The sequence below is a fragment of the Meleagris gallopavo genome, chromosome 7, assembly GCF_000146605.3.
Source record: "Meleagris gallopavo isolate NT-WF06-2002-E0010 breed Aviagen turkey brand Nicholas breeding stock chromosome 7, Turkey_5.1, whole genome shotgun sequence".
Classification (NCBI taxonomy): domain Eukaryota; kingdom Metazoa; phylum Chordata; class Aves; order Galliformes; family Phasianidae; genus Meleagris; species Meleagris gallopavo.
The window spans coordinates 652,370-675,697 of record NC_015017.2 but is presented as its reverse complement, the minus strand read 5'-3'; the positions used below and the strand labels follow the sequence as shown (position 1 = coordinate 675,697).

At 58.3% G+C, this 23,328-nt stretch overlaps 3 protein-coding genes across 32 annotated transcripts in view; 2 read left to right on the top strand and 1 right to left on the bottom strand.

Moving 5' to 3' along the window:
* The first annotated feature begins 397 nt into the window (after nucleotides 1–397).
* Nucleotides 398–17,043, top strand: COL18A1 (collagen type XVIII alpha 1 chain). 2 transcript variants are annotated; one of them, XM_010713160.3, is made up of 41 exons: nucleotides 398–990; nucleotides 5,157–5,701; nucleotides 7,752–7,829; nucleotides 7,914–7,973; nucleotides 8,051–8,189; nucleotides 8,277–8,380; nucleotides 8,473–8,499; nucleotides 8,626–8,805; nucleotides 8,881–8,907; nucleotides 8,998–9,060; nucleotides 9,172–9,258; nucleotides 9,375–9,428; nucleotides 9,500–9,649; nucleotides 9,756–9,818; nucleotides 9,961–10,005; nucleotides 10,804–10,944; nucleotides 11,032–11,103; nucleotides 11,204–11,275; nucleotides 11,371–11,433; nucleotides 11,610–11,645; nucleotides 11,726–11,815; nucleotides 12,021–12,050; nucleotides 12,146–12,172; nucleotides 12,253–12,315; nucleotides 12,400–12,474; nucleotides 12,561–12,596; nucleotides 12,687–12,740; nucleotides 12,977–13,051; nucleotides 13,187–13,258; nucleotides 13,375–13,408; nucleotides 13,534–13,596; nucleotides 13,667–13,710; nucleotides 13,813–13,926; nucleotides 14,057–14,201; nucleotides 14,278–14,351; nucleotides 14,430–14,558; nucleotides 14,677–14,712; nucleotides 14,791–15,042; nucleotides 15,125–15,322; nucleotides 15,504–15,619; nucleotides 15,845–17,043. In XM_010713160.3, the coding sequence occupies exons 1-41, from the start codon at nucleotides 426–428 to the stop codon at nucleotides 16,056–16,058; spliced, it is 4,512 nt and encodes a 1,503-aa protein (XP_010711462.1). In that variant the 5' UTR covers nucleotides 398–425; the 3' UTR covers nucleotides 16,059–17,043. The 2 variants fall into 2 exon arrangements, with proteins under 2 accessions (XP_010711462.1, XP_010711461.1); XM_010713159.3 differs by lacking the exon at nucleotides 398–990 and adding an exon at nucleotides 1,050–1,731.
* Nucleotides 17,044–17,060: 17 nt separating this feature from the next.
* On the bottom strand, nucleotides 17,061–22,230 carry SLC19A1 (solute carrier family 19 member 1). Of its 2 annotated transcripts, none has more exons than XM_003207340.4 (6): nucleotides 22,087–22,226; nucleotides 19,616–19,911; nucleotides 18,422–19,196; nucleotides 18,074–18,266; nucleotides 17,841–17,982; nucleotides 17,061–17,760 (listed from the first exon to the last, which is right to left on the bottom strand). In XM_003207340.4, exons 2-6 carry the CDS (start codon nucleotides 19,835–19,837, stop codon nucleotides 17,596–17,598), a joined length of 1,497 nt encoding a protein of 498 aa, XP_003207388.1. In that variant the 5' UTR covers nucleotides 19,838–19,911; nucleotides 22,087–22,226; the 3' UTR covers nucleotides 17,061–17,595. The 2 variants fall into 2 exon arrangements, with proteins under 2 accessions (XP_003207388.1, XP_010711463.1); XM_010713161.3 differs by having other exon boundaries at nucleotides 17,620–17,760; nucleotides 18,067–18,266; nucleotides 22,087–22,230.
* PCBP3 (poly(rC) binding protein 3) overlaps nucleotides 20,879–23,328 on the top strand; it is a 49,287-nt gene continuing 46,837 nt past the window's right edge. For 27 of the 28 annotated variants that reach the window (XM_019616835.2, XM_019616833.2, XM_019616830.2 and 24 more), the window contains exons 1-2: nucleotides 22,337–22,476; nucleotides 22,916–23,071. Coding sequence is in view for 1 of the 28 variants with exons in the window: in XM_031554074.1 (XP_031409934.1) it covers nucleotides 21,178–21,758; nucleotides 22,916–23,071 (737 nt within the window). In the remaining 27 variants the exon portion in view is untranslated. Of the gene's footprint in view, nucleotides 21,759–22,336; nucleotides 22,477–22,915; nucleotides 23,072–23,328 lie in introns of those variants that run through there. The other variant, XM_031554074.1, reaches the window with a different exon arrangement.

Sequence of the window (23,328 nt, the reverse complement as noted above, 5' to 3'; positions counted from 1 at the left end):
AGCTCACTATCTGCTGACACCGCTCGCTCACCAGCCTACTGTAGCACCTGGAGGTTCTGGCCGTGAAACTGAGCAAGGAAAGGGTCTTGAAAGCACTTGCTGCTCTAGGAACTAGTTGCTTTTTCAGCCAGCAGAAATCTTGGAAGTGTTTTCTGGGTCATTTTCCCTTTCCTTCCTTTGGGGCAGAAGGAGTTAAGGCAGGAGCAGCACCAGCTGGCTAGTGTGAGCCAGGAACCCAGGGAGCTTGCACCGCTGGCTCTGCTCCTGGGCACTAAGGAGGCTCGAGTGGGTTGTGGCCCAGCAGTGTGCCCCTCAGGGGCCGTGCCTGCTGCAAGGAGGCTGGGAGAGGAGGGTTCGCGGCCGGCAGCGCGGCCACTCCTCCCAGCGCTCTGGTTTGAAGGCTGGGTGCTGGGGAGGAGAGAGCGATGCGAGCGCTGCGGGCTCCTCGCTGGGGCCGAGCTCCTGCCTCTGCCCCCGAGTCCCTCCGTTTGCAAAGCCGGGGGGCTCGCTTTCCCCTCCCCATGGCTCTGCTCCAGCTGGGGCTTTGGCTGCTGTTGGCTTCCTGCTGCTTCTCCTCCTCTGACGCACAGCTCCTTGACTGGATTTGGGGCAGCCCGAAAACCACGGGGACCCCCACGGCGCCCAGCACTGCAGAGATTTCACCCACCCTGAGCACACCTCTGAGCTCAGCAGCAGCAGGTGATGTGGCCACCACACAGCGATACTGGGAGCCCGGCACGGCAGCACCTACAAGACAGGAGAGCACTGAGAACATGGATGGCACCGAGCAGGGGGACGGGAGCACCGCGGGGATCGCGGTGCCGACCAGCACCGCACGGACTGCTGCTTCCCCTCGCAGTACACCACCCACCCGCAGCCCCACCGAGACTCCGCGGCCTCTGGGAACGGGGAACCCCAATACGACGGAGCTGCCTCAGCAGCAGGAGGGGAAAGGGGGTTCCCCGCAGAGGCCAGCAGCCGCTCGTCCAGGTAGAGCTCCTTTCCCTTTCCCATCAGGTGACATTGCCCACCACCCCACAGCGCAGCGACACGGAGCATCGCCCATGCCACGTGCTGCAGACCATGCTGGGACACGGGGCTGGGGACCCTGGGCCATCCCCCGGCCGTCCCCTGCCACTCCCAGTGCTGCAACACCGGGTGATGCAGACCCAAAGTGCAGCACCAACGGCGAGGGGCTGGCACTGCTTGGTGTCAGTGGGAACCAGAGCCCTTCTGTGCCCAAACTGAGGGCAGTGAGCGGTGTGGATTCTCCTCCTGCTGGTCCTCCTGAGTTCGATTTACTAACCTCCACTCTGCAAGTGGTTGGCGCGGGGCTTGCTCCCTCCTTCCCCAGACTGCTGCCAGCGGGAGGGCACTGCTTGCCCCTCCCGGCCCACCTGCCCTTCTGCTCCGTTCTGGGCACCAACCATGTCAGATTGCCGAATTATCTCAGCCACAGCAGCGAGGTGGAAATTCGGGCTGCTTTGCATGAGTGGGAGGGGCTGCTTGAGTCTCGGTGCCACCGCTACTTGGAGTGGTTCCTCTGCTTGCTCCTGGTCCCTGGGTGTAGTGCCTCAGTCCCCGTAACTCCCCCACCGTGCCAGGGCTTCTGTGAGGCCGTCAGAGACCTGTGCTGGATGCACTCGGCTGGTGGGCGCCTGCCTCTGCCCTGTGACTCTCTCCCCAAGGAGGACGAAGGGTATTCTTGTGTCTTTGTTAATGTGTCTTCAGGTAATGTGGATGGTGACCCTTGTTCATGTCTTCCTTCTGCATGTCTCACCAGCCAAAGCCTTCCAGTGCTCCAAGGGATGCTACTGCTTCATCTCTGTGAGAGACCCCTGGCCAAAAGCCTCTCTGCCCTGCCTCAGTTTTTGGGTTTTGGCTCCTTCTGCAAAAAGGAGCGTCCTTGTCCCATCCTCAGGTTGTCCCCACTGGTGTGGGATATGGAGCTCACCTTGGGGGCTTCAAGGTGACCCCAGGCTGCAGCTGGAGGGAGCCACAGGGCATCGCTCCCCAGCATGGGGCCAGGGCTGTGACCTCATATATGCACACCCACATGTCTGCTGCCCTGCCTTGGGGTTAATGATTTACCCACAGCTAATGTTTGATCCCCTTACTCAGAAAGCAGGAGAGGTGCTTGGTGCTTGACTATTGCCATGAAGTGCTTTTGAGCCCTGTGTGACTTAGCCAGCAGCTAAGGCCTCCTCGGCGGGGTGAGGAGCCAAGGGTGGCAGCTTGGGGACAGAAACACCCCCTGGAGCAGGGGGTGAAAGCCAGAATGGGAACTCCTACTGCTGACCTTTGCAGCTCCATTGAATGGGGCTGTGTTCTTGTACTGGACCCTGTGCCCTTAGGTGACATGGAGCAGACGAGTCTGGGGGACAAGGAAAGCGCAAATGGCCTTGTTGGCCCCCTGGGCTGTCAAAGCAGCTCTCTGTGGGATGCGACGGGAAGGGGAAGAGGCGGGGATGCAGAGCAGCCTTGAGCATCTCTGGAGCCCTTCCAATGGCAGCGGGAGCCAAAGCTCGGTCACCGTGGCCCCAGGCATCCCTGTGTGATTCTGTGCCAACGCCACCTGGAACTGCGATGGTGTCTATAGGAGAACTGTGTGGTCAGCTCTGGGAGTGCTGGCAATCCTCCACTGCAATCCCTGGGCTGCCCAGGAGTCTCTTTGGGACAGTTGGGGTTGGGATGTAGCCATGACTGGGAGATTCCCCTGCTGCCCGCTGCGCATGATCAGGAATATCGGCGAGGCGGGAGTCCCGCTGCGGGGGTGAGCGCACAATGTCGCATTGTAGTTGATGGCACTGGGATGTGAGTGCCGTGCTGCTGGCAGATTGACTATCCCCACCCAGCAGATGGGATCTGGATGTGTCTGTGGCCATCGTGGGCTTGCTCGCGTGTTGCAAGGTGCGAGCCTGTTTTCTTTGGGAAGCTTTCTTGTATCGTCACCCAATTCCTTCTCTGAGCCAGGGCACAAGTGGTGTGTTTGGAGAAGAAGGGGGAACCCAGAGATGGTTGAAATACCAAGGGAAGCAGGACTGTGAATTGCATTGCTAACAAAAGCCTCTTTCAGTCTTCCCCCCCACCTAAAGCCTCAAGGCAGAGGACAGGCTGTCTGTATGAAGAATTGCAGAGATGGCTCCTACACCCCTGACTGCATGGACCCCTGCCTGCGTGGACCCCTGGGAGGAAGCTCTGATTTCCTCTTAGCATAAAGCTTTTCTGAATTTGGCTTCCTCCAAGCCAAGATAAGCACCATCCATGCTTCCCAGTGGTGTCTCTTGAGGACAGGGCTGCTGCACAGAGGGGCAGCTGGCGCAGCACTGCATGGTATGGCTCAGCGCAATGGGAGCTGTTTTGCCTTGTGCCTGCATGTGCTGTCATGTGTGGGACAACTCATGGTTGGCTGCCATCCACAGAACTAAGGTTGGAAGAGAGAAATATCCCCCTGCCTCTAGAATGAGGCATTTCTGATGTCCCTCTGGCAGGACCAGCTCTGGCATCCTGGCTTGGCAGCCACAAGAGCTTGGGATGCTCTGTGTGCTCAGATGCCCCCACGCTTTGGAATAGAAACCCAGGTATTTGTTTCTTCCTACCATTCCAAAGGACATATTTCCCTCCCAGGCTGGGCTGGGCTGGCTGATGTTTTTTTTTTAATATATATATTTGATTTTCTTTTTTAAAATACTCTGGAGGAGAAGGCCTTGCTTCAGAGCAGGGTGGGAGTTTCCAGGCTCCTGCGCACGCTACAATATACCTGGCTTGCGTTCGGCAGCAGGGAGGGAGGGGGGCACTGAATTGTTTCAGCTCCACATAGAGGCCCTTTGTGCCATCCTGACTGGCAGCAAGGAGCCCGATCCCATGCTGCAGTCCTTGGCTGTTTCGGGGACTCTAAAATGGGAACCTGCAGCTGGGAGTGGCTGTTGGATATCTTCTTGCTCCTGGGAAATCTGGAGTTAAAAATCACCGACGCACAGCACACTTGCTTACTCGCTCACATCAAGTTGGCACCGGCCCGAATGGTTGACATAGGAGAGGAGGAATCCAGCGCCCATTGTGTGGGCGATGAGGATGTGTGTGCTGCCAAAACAACAGGAGTTTGCATCCAGAGGGCTGGCTCACACGGCCAGATGTTCAGCTGTGCCTGGTAGGAGACTGTCCTGACCAGAACTCCCTGAAGTGCCTTGAGAAAATGAGCTGGGGCAGGAGACGAGCTCGAAATTGAGATCATCTGGGAAGCCGGCAGGGTGCATGTCAGTCCCAGCCGCTTTCCCAGGCAGTGCAAGGAGAGGACTGGGATAGTTCCCAGCCATGGTGACCTTAAGGGGACAGGGTGTTGCGAGACTGGTCACAACTTTGGAGCAGGCATGAATGTGCAAGGGCACAACACACAGCTGTACCTGTGAGATATCTCATTTTATTGGAGCTCTGGGATGCCACGCCACTCTTACTGGAGAGCCAGCAGCAGGGATTGGGATGTGTTTTGGGAGCTGCATCCTCGTTTTGCAGTTTGAGGAACACTGCTGTCTCATCTGGCTTGCGGCCCTGCTCCCCTGCACCCACTGCTCTGTTCCAGTGCATGTCCTGGTCCTTGAGTATGGTACTGTTCCATTATGTGGGTGTGCTTACCCGTACCCTAGCACCTTTTGACCAGGAGAAAGGTTGTCCATCCAGATCCAGCAGAGCAGCAGCCCATTGGAGACTTGAGACCTCTCTTGCCGTGTATAAAAATTCCTCTTGTTTTCTGAAGAAGGGCCCTCCTTCCCTCTGGGAAACTGCATCTGTCCAGGCAGTAGGGTTGGGAGCAGGGTTAGCTGCAGGGAAAAGCACTGAAATGTTCCTCTAGGGACGGTGAGTGTTGGGGTCACATCCACAAGATGAGAAAATGAAGTAGCTATTAATTGGCGCAGGCTCAAAATAGCCCGAAAGCTCACTGCTTGGTTCCCTTGTGGCTGGATGAGTCTTTTAGGTTCAGCAGCTGCGATGTGAAGCAGAGTCCCCAGCTGCCTCATGTTGCCAGACTGTGGAGCAGTGTCACTGGGGAGCAGTGGGTGGCCCTGGGCAGTGTCTCCAGAGGCCAGCAGAGGGACCTGCTGAAGTTGCATGCCCTTGCTGTGCTGTTTGTCACCATCCCCTCTCCCTTCTCTTTGCAGAGAACCTGAGCAGTGAGGTCAGCCTCCTGGAGCTGATTGGAGACCCGCCTCCAGAGGGAATCGTCAAAATCTACGGCCATGAAAACAGACCTGGCTATGTCTTTGGACCCAGTGCCAACACAGGCCAGGTGGCCCGGTACCACCTGCCCAGCCCCTTCTACCGAGACTTTTCTCTCCTCTTTCACATCCAGCCCACCACCCCACGGGCCGGTGTGCTCTTTGCCATTACAGACTCCACGCAGAGCATCATCTACGTGGGTGTTAAGCTCTCAGACCTGCAGATGGGCAAGCAGCAGATCATCTTCTACTACACTGAACCGGGCTCACAGAGCTCCTATGCAGCTGCCACCTTCACCGTGCCCACCCTGCTCAACCAATGGGCAAACTTTGCTATCAGCGTGGAGGAGGACGAAGTCATCCTCTACCTGGACTGCGAGGAGCACGAGCGGGTCCGCTTTGAGCGCTCCCCAGATGAGATGGAACTGGAGGAAGGTGCCGGGCTCTTTGTTGGTCAGGCTGGAGGGGCTGACCCAGATAAATACCAGGTAATGCCTTGGTCATCCCAACCAGCAGAGTCAGAGGAAGAGAGAGGCTGTAGGGATGTGTCACCAGCCCATTGGTTCAAAGAGATTGAACTGACCTCTTTGACAAGACAAACCAGAGAACACGCACTGTGTGTTTCACCTAGGCAAGAGGGATTGGCTTAAGTTGCCATCATGTTATGTTCTTGGGCATCCCCAAATCAAAGCTCTTAAGGCAGGAGGTGATGTGGTAGTGCTGTAGCATCTACCATGACCACCATTTCAGCAAATGCTCTCTTTGCACCCTTCTCCTTTGGTGCCTGCGAACTGGGCTGGTGAATTGTCTCTCTTAGCTGGAAAAAATGTTCAGGCTGGAGCATATCTTTGTTGGGCCTTATCTACAGGAAGACGGATGAGAGCTGGGAGGGAAGGTGATAGCTCAGTCCGTGGTTTGAGAATGGTTCATGTGTTAGATAAGATTTACTGAAAGTGTGGGGAATATGCAGCTGACATGGAAATCCCCCACTGTGAGGTTTCACTGCTCTGTGAGGTTTCATTTGGGTTGTGTGCTCTGCCCAACAATGGGACAGTGCTTCTACCAAGGAGCTTTGCAGAGTGCATTTGTGAAATTAAACGTCGCCTTTGCACATGAGCAGAGCTATTAAACCATGTAGGGCAGGGGGCTGCAAAAAGCTCCCAGGAAGGCGTTAATGATTGATGCACTGTGGACCAGTGGTTGAGGAAGCTCCAGGAGGTCTCAAGAGCAACCTCTTTCTTTGAACTTGCTGGGGTGGCAAGCCACGGCCATGGAGGAAATCCTCCCCAGGAGGTTTGTGGAGATTTGGCTGGCAGATGCAGGAAAAAAAGCCTGGAGCAGAGCATAGACACTTTTGCCTTCCTAGCAAGTGATGCGTGTGCCTTGGGGAGAAGGCTGTGAGCAAGCTCTTGCAGAATGGCCCTCCTGTTGTCCGCCCCCAGTTCTCCTGCAGGGAATAAGCAGGCATCAAGGAAGGGGAGGCTGAGTCCTTGCAGCTCCCCAGGTTCTGCCCAGCAGGCTCAGCATCTGCCTGGCATCTGACTGCCTCATGACCCAGCCCATGCTATTTGCAGCCGACAATGCTGATTAAATCCTGGCCCCCAGACAAGCAGCAGAGCCAGCCATTGGCAGGCAGCATTCACCATAGAATATCCTGTATTGGAAGGGACCCATAAGGATCAGCTCCTAGGGTGTGCTGGATATTGGTGGTACAGAGCTGAGCATCCCCCAGGAGATGGGCTGGAGAAGCTTAGAGCCCACATAGGTGGCATTTCCTTGGGGGGGTGGTTATAGTTCCATGTATTTTTATGTACAGATAGACAGCTAACAGGCAACCTGGCTGCACTGCAGCTGCCTCTGATTCTTGTTTTCTCAAACCCCTCATGTTTCCTGAGTGCACTGTGCTTTCAAGCAAGCTGAAATGTTGTTTTAGGTGTCTTGCCCAGCAACAAGGCATCTTTCCTCTTCCAGCCCTCTTCCCTGCTGGGATCAGAGCATGGCCATGTCCTGTCCTGGCAGCAAGGAGCTGGGCTTTGCCAGGTGGTGAAGTGCCCTCCTAGCAGGTAGCTCTGCTGTGAGGCTTTTCCTGAGATGGCCTACTTAGGAAAGAATTTGTGGAGGTTTGTTGTATAAATAAGCATTCTGAATGCGCACAGCGCTTGCAAAACCCAAATAAATGTTAAGGAAGTGGGGATTAGGCTAAGAAATACAAAATCGGAGCTTTCCAGCAGCAGGCTGGAGCTGGCAGGTGTCCCTTGCTGGGAAGTGGTGGAGAAGAGAGGCCAGTTGGGATGGGGAATGCTCTGGCAAGGGGGAAATGAGAAGCACATCCTGAAGACTTGCTGTAAAAGCCTTGCTGTCTGGCTGCCCAAAGCCCTTCTGCAGCCTCTTGGTGACAGAGCAGGCAGATGACTTTTTTGCTATGGCTCAACATCTGGCGGCGCAGGGCTGGTGTGATCCACTTCCGTTCTGGGGATGTGGTGGCAGGGCAGGAAGGACCTGGTGTGCATCTGTCCCCAATGGCATGATGTCTTGCAGGGTGTGATTGCTGACCTGAGGCTGCGAGGGGATCCACGTGCAGCCGAGTACCATTGTGAGGAGGAGGATGATACCGAGGTGAGCACAGAGCAGGTGCAGCCTGGGGGGGCTCCTCCTCAGCTCCTGGGCTGAGCCACTGTGTCTCTCCCCGGCTGAGTGCAGGCATCTGGAGATTTCGGCAGCGGGGCAGAGGACAGGCACCGTCCCTTGGGAAAGGATAAGGTGAGTTGGCATTGCACTCGGTGGTGATACACAGACTGGGGGAACTCAGTGTCAGTGTCCCCTTGTCACTGGCACAGGGCATCCCAGGGCTGCTGGATGCTGTCCCTGTCACTTCCCCACCTGTGGTGGAGGGCAGTGGGACAAGGAGCAGTGTGGGATCCCCCCAGCAGGCAGAAAGGACCAGAGTGGAGGAGAGGCTGCAGGTTTCCACAGGAGGTAACGGCAGCTGTCCCCTTCCCATCGTGCCACCACACTAGTGGTGCTGGTCCCTGGCACAACTGGGTCCGTCTGCCATCCCTGCAGGCACTGGCCCCAAAGGTGAAAAAGGGGAGAAAGGTGAACGTGGCCTAAAGGGGGACTCGGGGACCATTGGCATCTTGGGCCCAGGCACTGCCAAGGGTGAGAAGGTAAGCAAGGGGCTGTTGGGGCTGCCTCTCCCACCAATCTGCAGCAGTGTGTCCACGTTTGATGCTCATCTGTCTCCATTTCTGTTCCACAGGGGGAGAAAGGTGAATTGGGCATCAAGGTGAGCATTGCTGGAGAGATGGGCAGGGATGTAGGGCCAAGCTGTGTCCATGTTGGCCACAAACCCTGGGGTGCAAAGGAGTCACGGCACTGGGCACAGTCAGATGCTTTTCTTTCTCGTCCCCAGGGCAGCGCTGGATTTGGCTACCCTGGCTCCAAGGGCCAGAAAGGTGAGCCCGGAGAGCCTGGCCCCCCTGGCCCTCTCTCACGGCATACTGATGGCATGTCACTGGAGCAAGTCACTGGCCCCCCTGGCCCCACTGGGCCCCCAGGGAAGGATGGGGCCCCTGGCAGGGACGGCGAACCTGTGAGTCAAGCCCCCCTCTTGTGCTCCCCCTTTCTCCCCTGTGCTCCACTCATCCCTCTCTTTTGCCATCCCTAGGGTGATCCCGGCGAAGACGGCAAACCTGTAAGTGGGAAGGGTTGCGGGATACTGCACAGGACAGCTGCTCTGTACCCCACCATCCACTGATGCCTATTCCCCTGCTCCCTTTTACAGGGTGAAATGGGGCCCCCAGGATTCCCGGGGACACCAGGAGAGTCTGGGCAGAAGGGAGAGAAGGTGAGTAAGCATGCTGGTGGCTGTGCTGGTGGCCATACCAATGACTGTGGCCACAGTGGAGCAGGCAACCAGCCTGTGCTTGTGAACCATGATCTCCTCTCCATCCCACAGGGTGACCCCGGTGTGGGGCCAAGAGGCCCCCCGGGGCCACCAGGTCCCCCTGGACCTCCAGGACCCTCCTCCAAGCAGGACAGGCTGGTAGGTACCCCTGGAATCTGGGAGGCTATAGAACATTGCATGGAGACACCGTGGAACAGCATCCTTGTGCCATCAGGCACCTCAGACCTGATATTTCATCTGTGCTTCTTCCCTAGACATTCATTGACATGGAGGGCTCTGGGTTTGGTGGTGACCTGGAGACCCTGCGGGTGAGTGCAAGACCTCTTCTCTGCAAGGAGTGAGGGATGCACTTGGCCATTGTCCCCTTCTTCTTTTACAGGGCCCACGAGGGCCACCTGGTCCCCCAGGTCCCCCAGGCGTGCCTGGCTTGCCGGGGGAGCCAGGAAGGTTTGGGATGAACAGCACAGATCTGCCAGGACAACCAGGGCTGTCAGGCAGAGATGGAACCCCTGGGCCTCCAGGACCAGAGGTAGGTGCTGAGTGACCAAGGGACCATCCCAGGGCTGTCCCATGGTGGTGGCAGCTCTGTGCCCACTGAAGCCACATGCACTGATCCCCTCCTGGGCATCTTGCAGGGTCCTCTAGGTCCTCCTGGAAAAGATGGGATGCCTGGACTGCCAGGGCCCAAAGGAGAGCGGGTGAGCATCCCTTGTTCCGTGCACCCAGGATGTCTGCTCTCTCCTGAGGCAGCTGCTGCTTGATCCCCTGGAGCATCTCTGGAGGCCTCAGCTCCATAGGCCCCCAGCTCACTCCTCTTAACAACTTCTTCTTCTTCTCCAGGGTGATGTGGGTGACCTCGGTCTCCCCGGAGCTCCAGGACCCAAGGTAAGGTTCTCTGGGGTGCTGCACTGGGGGTAAATCTTGTGCCACATGGAGAGGTGACTGCTGGAACTCTTGTTTCCCTGGCTCGGGGTGCATGGGGCTGCTACCCACGCAATGTTGTGGGTCAGTAAAATGTCCCCAAGCCTGGAGCACAAAGGGAGGGGTGAACTACCCACAAGGGAAATGTTTTTCTGCCTTTAAACATGAGAATAGCCTTTAAAGGAGCCAGTGGGCACATGTACCTGCTTGGAAACACATTGTCTTCTTGCACATCTTCTCTCTGTCTCCACTCCTCCTCTAACCAGAGCAAACCACCTCTTCTCCCCTCCTGCCTGCTCCAGCTTCTTTCTTTCCCTGCCTCTGGGAGAGGCAAGAGGTAACAGCATGCAGGTGGCATGTCTGGAACCGCATGCTTGTCCTTTTCTTCCCTATGGGGTGAGGCTGCCCCTTGCCCACCACAGCCCCAGAGCTGAGCCAGGGGCAGGAGCTTCGAGCTGGGGGCCGGAGCTTTGTGAATTGATATTCCCAGGTTATGAGCACTGAGAACATAGGTGGGGTGGGAGATGGAGGCTGCACCACTTAGACACCCATAACAAAATGTGGGATGCATGCAAGTGTCCCCCTTTGATGCAAAGTTCATCCCCGTGTCAGGGCAGCATAAAAAAGAAAAAAAGAAGTATTTATGATTGTAGAAGAGCCTCTGGTGGCCACCATGCACATTGCACGGTGACCTGGGGCATTGTGCTATGTAGGGACGGCTCTGCACATCCCATCTACTCCTTTGTTCTTTTCCCTTTGCAGGGCAGCAAGGGAGAAGCAGGACCAGCAGGTCCCCCAGGAGAGACTGGCCTGGCTGGCCTCCCTGGGCCAGTTGGACCCCGAGGGCAGCCAGGGCCCCCAGGGCCCCCAGGTCCACCAGGGCCGGGGTATGAGGCTGGATTTGTAAGTGCTGGGAGCTTTCATGGGGATGGTGACAGTGCTTGCGGGGTGAGGGGGACAGGCACAGCTCAGCCACTTCTCCTGTCGCAGGGTGACATGGAGGGCTCTGGACTGCCACTCGCCACCGGCTCCCCTGGACCACGTGGCCCCAGTGGACCACAGGTAGCTTCTGTTGCACTCCATCCCTCCCTCCTGCCCTCATCTGGTGTGTACCATGTGGCCACTGTGTGCTCATGTCCCCTCGTCCTTGTGGCTTCCACAGGGTGTGCCAGGACTACCAGGGATCAAAGGCGAGGTGGGCAGCCTTGGGCAGCCTGGCCTTCCAGGCCCAAAGGTAGGAGTGGGATGCTGGGAGGGATGGGGTGGGTGAGACTAGTGTTTCACACTAGTGCTGTGCTTGTGCCTCACACAGTCCTGATGCTCTTACAGGGGGATGCTGGTGTGCCTGGTGTGGATGGCCGTCCTGGCCTGGAGGGCTTCCCTGGACCACAGGTAGGAGCCACAGCCCCATCCCTGCCCCAAACCCTGCTCCTTGCTCCAGACACGGATGCTGCTTTCATCCCAGTCCCCATCAGTTTGTGGGCATCTCCATGCTTCCAACATCACCCCAAGCACCTTATAGGACCAGGGCCTTCCTTATGTTCACCCATGCTTCCATTCCCTTGCAGGGTCCAAAAGGCAACCGTGGCAGCCCTGGTGAGAAGGTGGGTGTGGTCTGGGCAAATGCTGGGATGTGAGTGGGGCCCCTTGGTGACAGCTGGATCTGACAGCTTGTATCCTGCAGGGTGAGCGAGGCCAAGATGGCGTGGGGCTGCCAGGCCCCCCTGGCCCACCAGGTCCCCCTGGACAGGTCATCTACATCTCAAGTGAGGATGTAAGTAATGGTTTCTGGCTCCATCGGGTTGGTGCCCAAGTACTGTGCTATTCCCATGCTGGGAAGATGAAGCTGGGGGGAAAAGGGCCTGTCCTGCCCCTTTTACATGGAAGAAACAGGGGACCGCTGCGGTAGCTCTGTGCTGCAGGCTGGCCTCCAGAGCAAAGATTCCATTAAAAAAAAATGTTTTGGCTGTTTTTTCCAGAGGCCTTTGGCAGCACTGCCAGGCCCAGAGGTAGGTACCTCCCCACAGCCCATACCTCCCCCATCCATACCTCAGCAGTGCTCGTGGACAGCCACCTCTTTGCTCACTGTGTGCTCCTCCTGCAGGGCAGACCAGGACTTGCTGGTTTCCCGGTGAGTGTTGGGGTGCCAGCAGTGGGGCAGCCCCTGGATACCAGCTGGGTAGCTGATGTGGGCTCTGCTCCTCTGCATAGGGCCCAGTAGGACCGAAGGGGGATCCAGGATCACCAGGCATCCAAGGTGCACCAGGGATGAAGGTAACAGCTTCTGGTCCCTCATTCTTCTGGCTGATGTGAGTCCTCCAACACTGGGTGTGTGCTCCATTTGTATGCCTCTTGCAGGGAGAGAAGGGAGAGCCTGGCGTCATCATCAGCCCAGATGGGACCATCGTTGCTGCCAACATGAAAGGACAGAAGGTGAGTGTACCATGCTGGAGCACGGTGCTGCTCGTGGTGCTGCCGTCCTGATGCTGATGACATTTCCCTGTCTGACATTTCCACAGGGGGAGCCTGGGCTGCAAGGACCGATGGGCCCATCTGTAAGTCAGCATCGCTACTCTCCTTGTGACCGTGGAGGGATGGGGCTTCTCCAGTGCACTGAACATTCCTGTCCTCTCTTCTCCCTCCAGGGCCCCCATGGACGAGCAGGGATGAAGGGAGAAATTGGCTTTCCGGGCAGACCTGTAAGACCCATTCTTGGTTTGTTTTCTATTCCTGCCTCTGCCTCTGGTCCACTGCTTCCTCCTTGGTGCTCCCCCCAGCATGCCCACCTGACCCCAAACCATTGTGTCCACACGGGATGGTGGAAATGGAAGCAATGCTGGGGCTGGGAAGAGAACACAAAGGCAGGAACACCAGCTCTGTCCTTTGTATTATGACATGGGGACAGGAGTGAGGCTGATGTGCTGCTCCTCCTCAGGGACGTCCTGGCATGAATGGGCTGAAGGGCGAGAAGGGCGACCCAGTGGACATCAGTGGTATGCTGAGCTTGCGGGTGAGTGCAGCTGCATGGAAAGGAAAGGAGGACAGGGGACCAAAGACTCCTGCATCCCTTTGGCACAAGGCCCAGTCCTCTGTGGGAACCTGTTGCACTGTCCAGGACCCTGATGCATCTTCTCTCCTCCTCCAGGGTCCTCCTGGCCCCCCAGGTCCCCCTGGCCCTCCTGGGCCACCTAGCAGTGTGGTCTATGACAGTAACAATGTGAGTAGTGCTGCAGTCCTCTCGGTGCTTGGTGGGGTTGGAGTGGGCACCCAAGTGCTATCTGCTAGAGCTGGCACGTGGGCTGGCACCAGCAGCTGCTCTCTGTGTCCCTGCAGGGCTTCAGTGATGCCAGCCGTCCTGCCTTCCCAGGTAAGGGGAGTTTTGCACCCCGGCAGCTCTTGGCAGCCTGGGGACCCCAACCAAGGGTACTTCTGTTGGAGTGGTGGCCGTAGGGCTGCACCTCTGAGATGGTATCACCCATGTGCTCCCCACAGGTTTCCACCAGTTTACAGGTCAGAAGGGAGAGAAAGGAGATGTGGGTGCTCCGGGGCCCCCAGGTGAGTGGCACATCTGCACGGACAGAGATGAGTGGTGGGTGCTCTGTGTTCACACTCTCTCTCCCCCCAGGCCAGTTCCTCTATGACCTGAGCCGGTTCAGTGCCAACCTGCGGGTAATGTTTGCCTCATGGGGATGTCCTCAGTACCTGGCCAGGTGCCATCTGGGGCTATAGGGTGCACCCAACTGCTTGTCCTAAGGGCACACTGTACCACAGGGTGACAAGGGAGAGGCGGGTCCTAAAGGAGAGAAGGGAGAGCCAGGTGGTTCCACACTCTATGGCCCCGGTGTCACTGGGCCACCAGGTCCCCAGGGCTACCCAGGTCCACCGGTGAGTACTGCACACCCTGCCATGAGTATCCCACACCCTGATGGTGAGTACCCCATCGTACAAGGGGCAGCAAGGCTCTGGGTGCTGGGCTTGTGCCATTATTTCAGGGATGCTCTTTCACACTATCCAGGGTCCCAAAGGGGACAGCATTGTTGGGCCACCAGGGCCTCCTGGACCACAGGGACCCCCTGGCATTGGCTACGAAGGGCGGCAAGGCCCCCCAGGCCCTCCCGGCCCCCCCGGGCCACCCTCTTTCCCAGGTCCCCACAGACAAGGTGAGTTTCTGCCCTGTGTCTCTGCCTGCTCACCGACACAGGACATCACTCACCATCTCACTCTCCTTCCACCCAGCAATCAGCATCCCTGGCCCCCCTGGACCACCAGGGCCCCCTGGGCCACCAGGCACCAGCGGGACATCTCTGGGAGTGAGTTGGGGCTGGGATGGGTTGAAGGTGTCACCATATCCCCACACGAGGCTAAGCCCTGTCTCTGTGTGCCTGCAGCTGCGTGCCATGCCCACGTACCAGGCGATGCTGAGTGCTGCACATGAGCTGCCTGAAGGAGGACTCATCTTTGTGACCGATCGGCAGGAGCTCTACGTCCGCCTGCGTGGGGGCTTCCGCAGAGTGCTGGTGAGTGGGGACAGGTGGCACTAGGCTGGCTGCTCCAGCTGGGGTTTGGCACCATCCTTCTGGAGATGCTCTTGGGGAGGGAAGAGCAGCTCTGCTCTCACACACTGTGTTCTTGCAGCTGGAGGAGCACACCCTCATCCCCAGCTCGGCGCTGGTGAGTCCCATCCCTGTCACCTCCATGTCCCCTACACAGATTTGGGCAGCCCTGAGCGCTCTCTCCCTTTTGCCTCAGGATAATGAGGTATACGACAAGCTGCCCAGCATTCACTACGGAGGGGCCCAGCAACCTGTGCACCCCCTGCGCAACCACAGCCCCCCGCCCACTGCCCGGCCCTGGCGTGGGGATGAGGTGGTGGCCAACCAGCACCGCTTGCCCCAGCCGCCCCTGCTGCAGCAGCACGAGCTCCTCAACAGCTATTACATCCACCGCTGGCCGGATCCAGCCTCCGTGGCCGCCCACGTGCACCGGGACTTCCAGCCTGCTGTGAGTGCCGCCGATCCCTGCCCTGGGTAGGGAGATGGTGTGGGGTATGACGTGTCCCTAGCATTGCTCATCTCCTTTGCAGCTGCACCTGGTGGCCCTGAACACCCCACTGAGCGGCGGCATGCGTGGCATTCGTGGTGCTGACTTCCAGTGCTTCCAGCAAGCCCGGCAGGTTGGGCTGGCCGGCACCTTCCGTGCCTTCCTCTCTTCCCGCCTGCAGGACCTGTACAGCATCGTGCGCAGGGCCGACCGCACCTCTGTGCCCATAGTCAACCTCCGGGTATGGCCCCAGCCCTTTCACTGTGGCGTATCCCTCCATGTGGCACCCAGAGCTGCCATCAAACTGCTTGGCAGGAATGGTGACTGCAGAGTATCCCCTGCTTGGGGCTGCTGGGAGCCACAGGTCAGAGTTCTGGAGCTGCAAATTCTTGGGTTGGACTGACCCCCATTTCTGCCCCCAGGACGAGGTGCTTTTCAGTAACTGGGAGGCCCTCTTCACCGGCAGCGAGGCACCGCTGCGGGCTGGAGCCCGCATCCTCTCCTTTGATGGCCGGGACATCCTGCAGGACTCGGCATGGTGAGTGCAGGGCCGCTGTGCCTGCCAGGGTGCAGGATGTGGCTGTTGCAGGCAGAGAGGGGACGAGGTTGTACTGGATGCACTGGGTACCTCGCACTGCATCCTGTGCTGACCATCCCTGAGCATTTGTTATTGCATGCTGCATCCTGCCCTGGCCATCCCTGCAGGGAGGGTGGCTGGGGACTGGATCCCATCACAGCAGCCTCACATCCCTCTGTCTTTCAGGCCACGGAAGAGCATCTGGCACGGTTCGGATGTCAAGGGCCGTCGCCTGCCCGAGAGCTACTGTGAGGCGTGGCGGACGGATGAGCGTGGTACCAGCGGGCAGGCTTCCTCGCTGAGCTCAGGCAAGCTCCTGGAGCAGTCCGCCAGCAGCTGTCAGCATGCCTTTGTCGTCCTCTGCATTGAGAACAGCTTCATGACTGCCGCCAAAAAATGACCCTGCTCTCTGAGCACTGCACACCTCCTTGGGGAGGTTCTGCTCCCCGCCACGCTCCTGCCTTCACCCCACTGGGTTTCTTCTCCCCCAGACCTAAAGCCAAAGAGTATCGCCATTGCCACTGCTCTGGCCTGGAGGGGGCTCACCCCTGTCCCTGAGGATCTGGGTAGCTGTGGGCTGGCTGCCTTCTTCCTCCTGTACCTCTGGTTCCACTTCTTTTCTAACCCCTTGTGTTCAACCGCTTCAGCCATACCCTTGTATCAGCCACCCTCTCCTCCTTCCTGCTCAAATACTCACCAGGGAGGTTGGGTGGGGAAGGATGCTCTGCAGAGAGGTTTTGGAGATGCTGTACAGTCACCTGTTGGAAAGCCCTGCTCTGTCCTGGCCAGGAGCTTGACGCCAGCCCCAAATCCACATTGCAAGGGCTGCGGCATCTCCAGCCCACCCAAGGAGGACCCCAGCTGTCCCCTCCTAGGCGAGGGATCGTCCTGTGGTGGTGGTAGTGGGGTTCCCCAGTGCCCTGCTCCTCTGCAGTCTCCGTCCTCCCCAGGTAAGACCCATCCCACCCAGCCCTGCACCTCCTCTCCATCACCCATCCCTCGCTGGGCACAAGGTGAGCCCTGGGGTCTGGTCCCCATATCTGCTCCAAAGCCCCGCTCCATTTCTGCCTACCCCTATATAGGGTCAGGCTTCCAGCTCTCTGCGTGCTCCCTGCCCCAGGTGCATCAGCACAGCTCAGTGGAGACTAAGGGGGTGCACAGGGCAGTGGGGCAGCCCCACAGCTGGGGCAGGAATGGGGTGGCCCGGTATACCCTTGGCATGTGTTTACATGCGTTTGTGTGTGTGTGCATGTTGACCACATGTGGTACCTAGGCCAGACACCGCCAGCACCTGCTGGGCCACCGCTATTGTGCCCCAGGGGCCACGGCGGAGCAAAGACATTTGCATATGGTGTGGGCATATCCAAGGTGCTAAAAAAAAAAAAGAAAAGGAAAAAAAAGATAAATCTGTAACTAGCTTTTTATTATTTTATGGAAATTATTACCATAAAAGCTGTGCGAGTCACATGGCCTCTATTTCTTACAGTCTACTGTATTTTGTGTAATTAATGCAATTTAAAGCCTGTGGATCTTTATATTTTTTGTCAATTGTGTCCCATAAACCATTTTCTAAAGGCACTGAATAAAGAAACGTTATCCTCTTGTAGCCTGGCTCTGCACAGCTCTGCAGGACAACGGGGGTACCCCTTGTGTGGTACCCTTTGCTGCTGCGATGGGAATCCTGCCTCTGCTGGGGTATGTTTGGGCCCGAAGTAGGGGGTAGAAGATGACCCTTGGGGCTGGGTGCTAGCTGTGTACTACCAGCATCTTGCTGGTCACGGGGTGGCTGGGGCAGAAAGCTCTGCACTGTCAGAAAGATGGAAGGTGGAAGCATACGCTGGCGGTGACACTCGTTGGTTGAGCCATGACCAAGGTTGACTGAGCCATGTCAAAGGAGCCTGTCCATTCTGCCATCCTGTCTCACTGGGTGCTGGCACTCAGGCTTGCAGGGTAGCTGCCTCAGGGCTCTTCTCCTGCACTTGGCCCTCAGTGGGGATCAGCTCTGGTGGCTGCACACGGCGGCTGTGCCGGACGACCACCACCATGGCCATCAGTATGTAGACCAGTGCCAGCAGTGAAAAGTAGCCAAAGTAGACGTAGAACTGCAAGAGAGTGGTTCTGTAGCCAGCCCTGTGCCGCTAAGGGAACCCACCCTCATTGGTGCTCCCCAGCTCCGTCTTACCTGGGGGTGCACAGAAAGGCCCAAGCCCCTCTTGTCAGCCACAGTGATGGTGATGATGGTCTTCAGCACGGTGCCGAAGAATGTGTTGACCCCGAAGACGAGGGCGCAGAGCTCTTTGGATAAGGAGGTAGCTATCTGGAAACTGAGATGAGGAGGGGTTGAGCACCAGCCCCGCCAGCACCCCACACAAACACCCCAAAGCCCACCCAACGAGGGGTCGGAGTACCACACACATGGCGATGGGAACTAGAAACTGGTAGGAGCCACGGAAGAGGACATAGGCTGTGTAGCAGAGCCAGATGTTTCCAGTGGTGTTCATGAGTAGCAGCAGCCCCGCCTGTATGGCTGTCACCACCCCAATCACCAGCGCCGACCACAATGCCCAGCGGATCTTCAAGTAGCCGGCTGCGAAGGAGGCAATGGCTCCTGTGCAGGGGGACACAGGGAACACCGTCAACACTTCACCATCACACCATGCTGCTCCACCATGTGCTCAAAGCCTACTGGCACCATCCCACCCTACATTGGGAAGACCCCGTCCCCAGGGCATGCAACGGGATGAGGATGTCCCACTCACGTACCCAGCAGCGTGGAGGCAGCGTCCACCCCACCGTTGTACACCCGCCGGTTGTCCATGGTCGGGTAGATGTTGTTCCAGAGGATCTGCACATAGTACAGCACCAGGTAGTACCCGGCTGAGTTGAAGATCCACCAGAAGGACCAGAGCTGGAGCCGGGACTGCTTGGCCAACGTGCACACCTCCCGCAGCATGCGGCACAGCACAGCTTGGCGCCAGCCCCCTGTCACCTTCCCACCGTCTGTCTTGTCCCCACTGTCCATCTTGTCCCCACCGGCCATTTTATCCAACTCAGTGGGTGCAGCACCATTGCAGGCCGCCTCGGACCTGTTGAAGAAGAGGCTGCGCTTGGGCCGCTCCAGGAAGAGGGTGAGGAGCAGGCCGAAGGTGACGAAGCCCAATGAGACGTAGTTGAGGGTGAGGAAGGAAACGCTGCCGAGCGTGACGCAGAGCTGCCCCAGCACCGAGCTGGTGAAGACGCCCAGGAGAACGGAGGAGCGGGAGTAGCTGGCCATGCGCTGGTAGCGGGATGGGGCGACAAGGGAGAAGATGTAGGAGGAATAGGCGATGCGTGCGGCCATAGTGACACCGTAGAAAAACTCCATCAGCTGCATGGCCAAAACGGAGGTGCCCAGCACCAGCAGAAGCCAGATGGAAATGTGGCTCAGGCTCTGCAGCACCAGCACCGGCTTGTAGCGCAGGTAGTCCGTCAGCAGGAAGATGGGCACCAGCACGGCCATGTAGGAGTACGTCAGCACCGGTGTGATCTCGTTAGTCACCTGTCATGTGTGGGGGAAGGCTGAGTGCTGTGTGACCAGCCCGAGGAGGAATTCGGCCCTGCGTGCTCAGCCCAGCTGAGCCCTGACCCCCTCCTGCGCTGGGAACACAACGTTCCCATGGAGGCTGGGAGCAGGGTCAGCAGTGCTTAGCAGGGGAGATCCTGCCTAACCCTCTCACTGCCGGCAGCCCCAGCTATGCATCCCCACTTCCCCCGTCCCCAGTAGCACAAAGCAAGCTCAGCCTTCCATCCCACCAAGAACCCCCTGCACCCCGACACCGGTTTCGAGGCATATGGGGGATAGCAGCTACCCAACCCCATACTCCCTGGCGCTGGCACCCATGCTGGGAGGTGCACAGCTCAAGCCTTGGTGCCAGTGGCTGAAAGGAATGCGCCGAGGCGGGGATACACATGTCTCACCTCCACCCTCGTGAAGTTCTTGTCGGGTCCCAGCAAGTAGGGCGTGATGAAGCTCTCCCCAGGCCGGATCTGTGTCATGAAGCCATAGAAGCACAGGTAGAAGACCTGCAGCTTCCAGTGCTGCTCTGGCGCCATCTCCACGGGTGGCTTCTTGCCCTCATCCTGTTGGGGCATGGTGGCAGTGCTGTGCTGGGACAGGGGCTCACGCCTGGGCACCGTCATCTACGCGGGTGCCGCTGTGCCGGGCTGCAGTGCTTTGGCTGCCGGCGCTCCCCAGCGCATCGCTGCTGCAGTTTCTGTGGAGAAAGCAGCGTTTGGCATGGCATCAAACTCCTCCGTAACAGCAACACAAATAAACCACTAACCTCTCTCCCCAGGAGATGTTCTTGCAACAATGTGAGCCCATGGAGATCAAAAAGAGCTTTATTTTGCCAAAGGGGGCCCTCCGTTTCAGGCGGTGTTTTCAAAGCATGCCTCAAGATCCTATGGATGCACTGCGGTGGGGCTGTTCATCCCCCCACCCACCGCACTGGCGCCTGTTTTAAAGACAGGAGAGTTTTGCCCCCTGCCCAAAGCAACGTTGCCCTTTGGGTGCATTTTCACAGGGGCTAGGCCATGGGGATTTTAGAGGACCCAAAGATAATGGCATCACCCAAAGCTGTGTCGGAGTGTTACGCTCAAGCAGCAACAGCCAAGAAGAGGAAAGAAGTGCCCTGAATTGTCACAAAGTTCACAGTCTGCTGGAGGATTAACGTCCAAATCCCTGAGCTTGGCACCGGGAGGCCTGATTAGCAGTCATGGGATGAGATGGGGAAGGCACAGACCCCCGATGTGCACTCAGGCTTTCAGAAAGCACTTCCAGGAGCTGCTTTTCTGCCTATGCTGTTATGTATTAGGGCTCGTCCTGTTTACTATCTTTATTGATGGTCTGGACAAGGAGTTTGCACCATCAGAAAGTTTGCAGATGATATCAACTTGTTGGGAAGTGTCAATCTGCGTGTGGATAGGAGGGCCCTACAGAGAGATCTGGACAGGCTGGACCACTGGGCCAATGGAATGAGCTTCAACAAGACTGAGTGTCAGGTCCTGCACTGTGGTCACAGCAATCCCATGCATCGCTACAGGAGTAGGGTCTGGAGCACAAGTATTATGGGGAACAGCTGAGGGAACTGGGATTGTTCAGTGTGGAGAAGAGGAGGCTTAGGGGAGAACCCATCACTCTTTACAACTGCCTGAAAAGAGGTTGTGATGAGGTGGGGGCTGGCCTCTTCTCCCAGGTAACAGCAATAGAGCAAGAGGGAATGGCCTTAACCTGGGCTAGGAGAGGTTCAGGCTGGACAGTAGGAAACTTTTAGAAGGTGTGGTGAAGTATTGGAACAGGCTGCCCAGGGAGTCATGATCCCTGTTTGCATTCAAGAACACAGAGATGTGGCACTGAGGAACATGGTGGAATGGGGTTGGTGGTTGGACTAGATGGTCTTCTCCAACTTTAATGATTCTATAATTCTACAACCCCATGCAGAAATCCCTTTGCTCCATTTCATGCAACCCTACAGCTGCCAATGTCCACATTCCCAAAGTTCCCTATCCCTGCCTGCATCTGTCTTCCCAGATGTCAGGCTCTTGGATGCCATTCCCCTTCCAATTGGGATTTCAAAGCCATACGAGGGAGGCCACGTGCAAAACAGAAAGAAGAGGGGTCTGCAGCTCTCTGGAGGAATGAAGCTCTCTCCCTTCCTTGCTCTCGCAGTGAACGCCCCATGCCCCACTGTCCTCCCAGCACTCCTCCCTACCCGGCAGTGCTCGCCAAGCTCCACGTGTGCGCAGGAATCCGTGCCACCGGGACCAAGGTCTACAAATCCCGTGACCCGCTCAGCGCACGGCTCCTCGGCACAGTTCCCAAGCCCTATCCCCAAATAACCGCAAGTTCACGTCCAGCGCCAGCCCGCGCGGACTCGTCCCCACGGAGGGGTCCTGCCATCGGGTTGTCAAACGGCCGCCCTATGGGAAGCCGTATGGGATGCAAAGGGCTTTCGTGCGGGGCTCCGGGCGAGGAGGGCAGCACGGCGGCTGTGACCTTGAGGAAGGGCCGCGGGAGGCCAAGCGGCGGCACAGCGACCCGTAGAGCCCGACCTGCCTGCGGGTATGCCCGTCCCACGGCGAGGACAAGTGCTTCGGGGGCTGCGGTAGGAAGGTGCCCAGCCGGCAGGGAGGGAGGGGATGTACGACCGACTGGAGTAACCTCCCTACAAACTGCCCCCCAAAAATACACCGCCTGAGGGGCATCTCTCAGCCTCCCATCTCCGGAGCCGAGGGACGGGCTCGCCTCCAGCGCCAGCTCTGGGATGCACGTGGGAGAGGAGTGAAGTGCGGGGTGCCCGGATCCCCGGACGCCGCATCCCTCGCATCCCTCGCATCCTCGGTACCGCGGCTCCCTGCATCCCAGTGCCTCCCCCGGTGCCCGACCGTACCTGCGCGGGGTCGGGCATAGGGACGCGGGCGGCCCCGCTGCCGCCGAAGCGGGATGAAGACGAAGAGGAGGAGAACGAAAAGTGTGGAGGGGGGAAGGGAGGGAAGAGCCGGGGAGACCCGGGAAATGTAGTCTCATCCCATGTGCGCGGGGGGAAGGAGACTACAGGCCCCACAGTGCTGCGGGAGGAAGGAAGAGGAGGAGACAGAGCAAGAGGAGGAGGAGGAGGAGGAAGGGCGCGCTGCCCGGCAGGGCCAGCCCCAGCCGGGTCACTTCGTCGGCGTGCAGTCTCTTAGATCTCCGAGCTCCTCGGGGCCCGTCCGCAGGTGCCGGTGGTTCCTCGCTCTGTGCCACCGAGCCGCAGCAGCGCCGTGTCCCGCCGCGTAGAGATGTATGTCCCCGCTGCTCTCCCCGCTGCCGTCCCGGCCCCCCCGGTGCACTCCAGGGACGATGGGGGCAATTTCGACGTCCCGGCGGGGATATCCATAACGCTATAAATAGCGCAGAAAGCCACAAACGGGCATTAACTCCGAATGCTCCTCCCCATTCCCTTGCCCGCAGCGTGGTCCGGGCTGCGCGTGTCCACCCCCGCCCCCAGCAGTCACTGTGCCAGAAGCAATGCGACCCGACAGCCCGCGGCTGCTCCAATGAAATATTCATAGCTCAGCGCCCGCCTGGCAGAGGTCCCAACCCGGGGCTTTCTGCTCCCCAACGCCTCCCTGCGCGCAGCCCCGGCAGGCAGAACTCTGTTTCCCCCGCTGTAGGGGCGTCCCGTCAATCGCCACAAGCCTGCATTTATTTTGTTTCTGTATTTTTCCTCCTTATCTCAGACAAACAATCGGAGCCCGAAGGTGTTGTTCGGATGCGGGACACAGCGGGTGGATGCAGACTGGGTGTGCACAGGATTCGCCGGGGGATGCTCGTTTTGCCACCATTCCATTCAAAGAGATGAGAGAGGCCCGGAGGAGTCGTTGCTTATTTATAGGGTCAGCATCCTGAATTATGTATTGCTTGCACCCGCTGGGACCCCCAGAAGCACTTCCCGGCCCCACGCCCCAGCAGCTGCGTCTCGGTGCCACCGTGCTGCCACCGCCCGCCCCAAAGGTCCTTCCCGCTTGGGACGGCGCACCCCAAATCGCACCTCCGGGCTGTGGCAGGGGTCAGCCCCTCCCCAAAACCCAAGGGCTGTCACCCCGCTGTGCTGCCGGTGGCTGTCCCCAGGTGCTGCAGCGGCAGCGGGAGG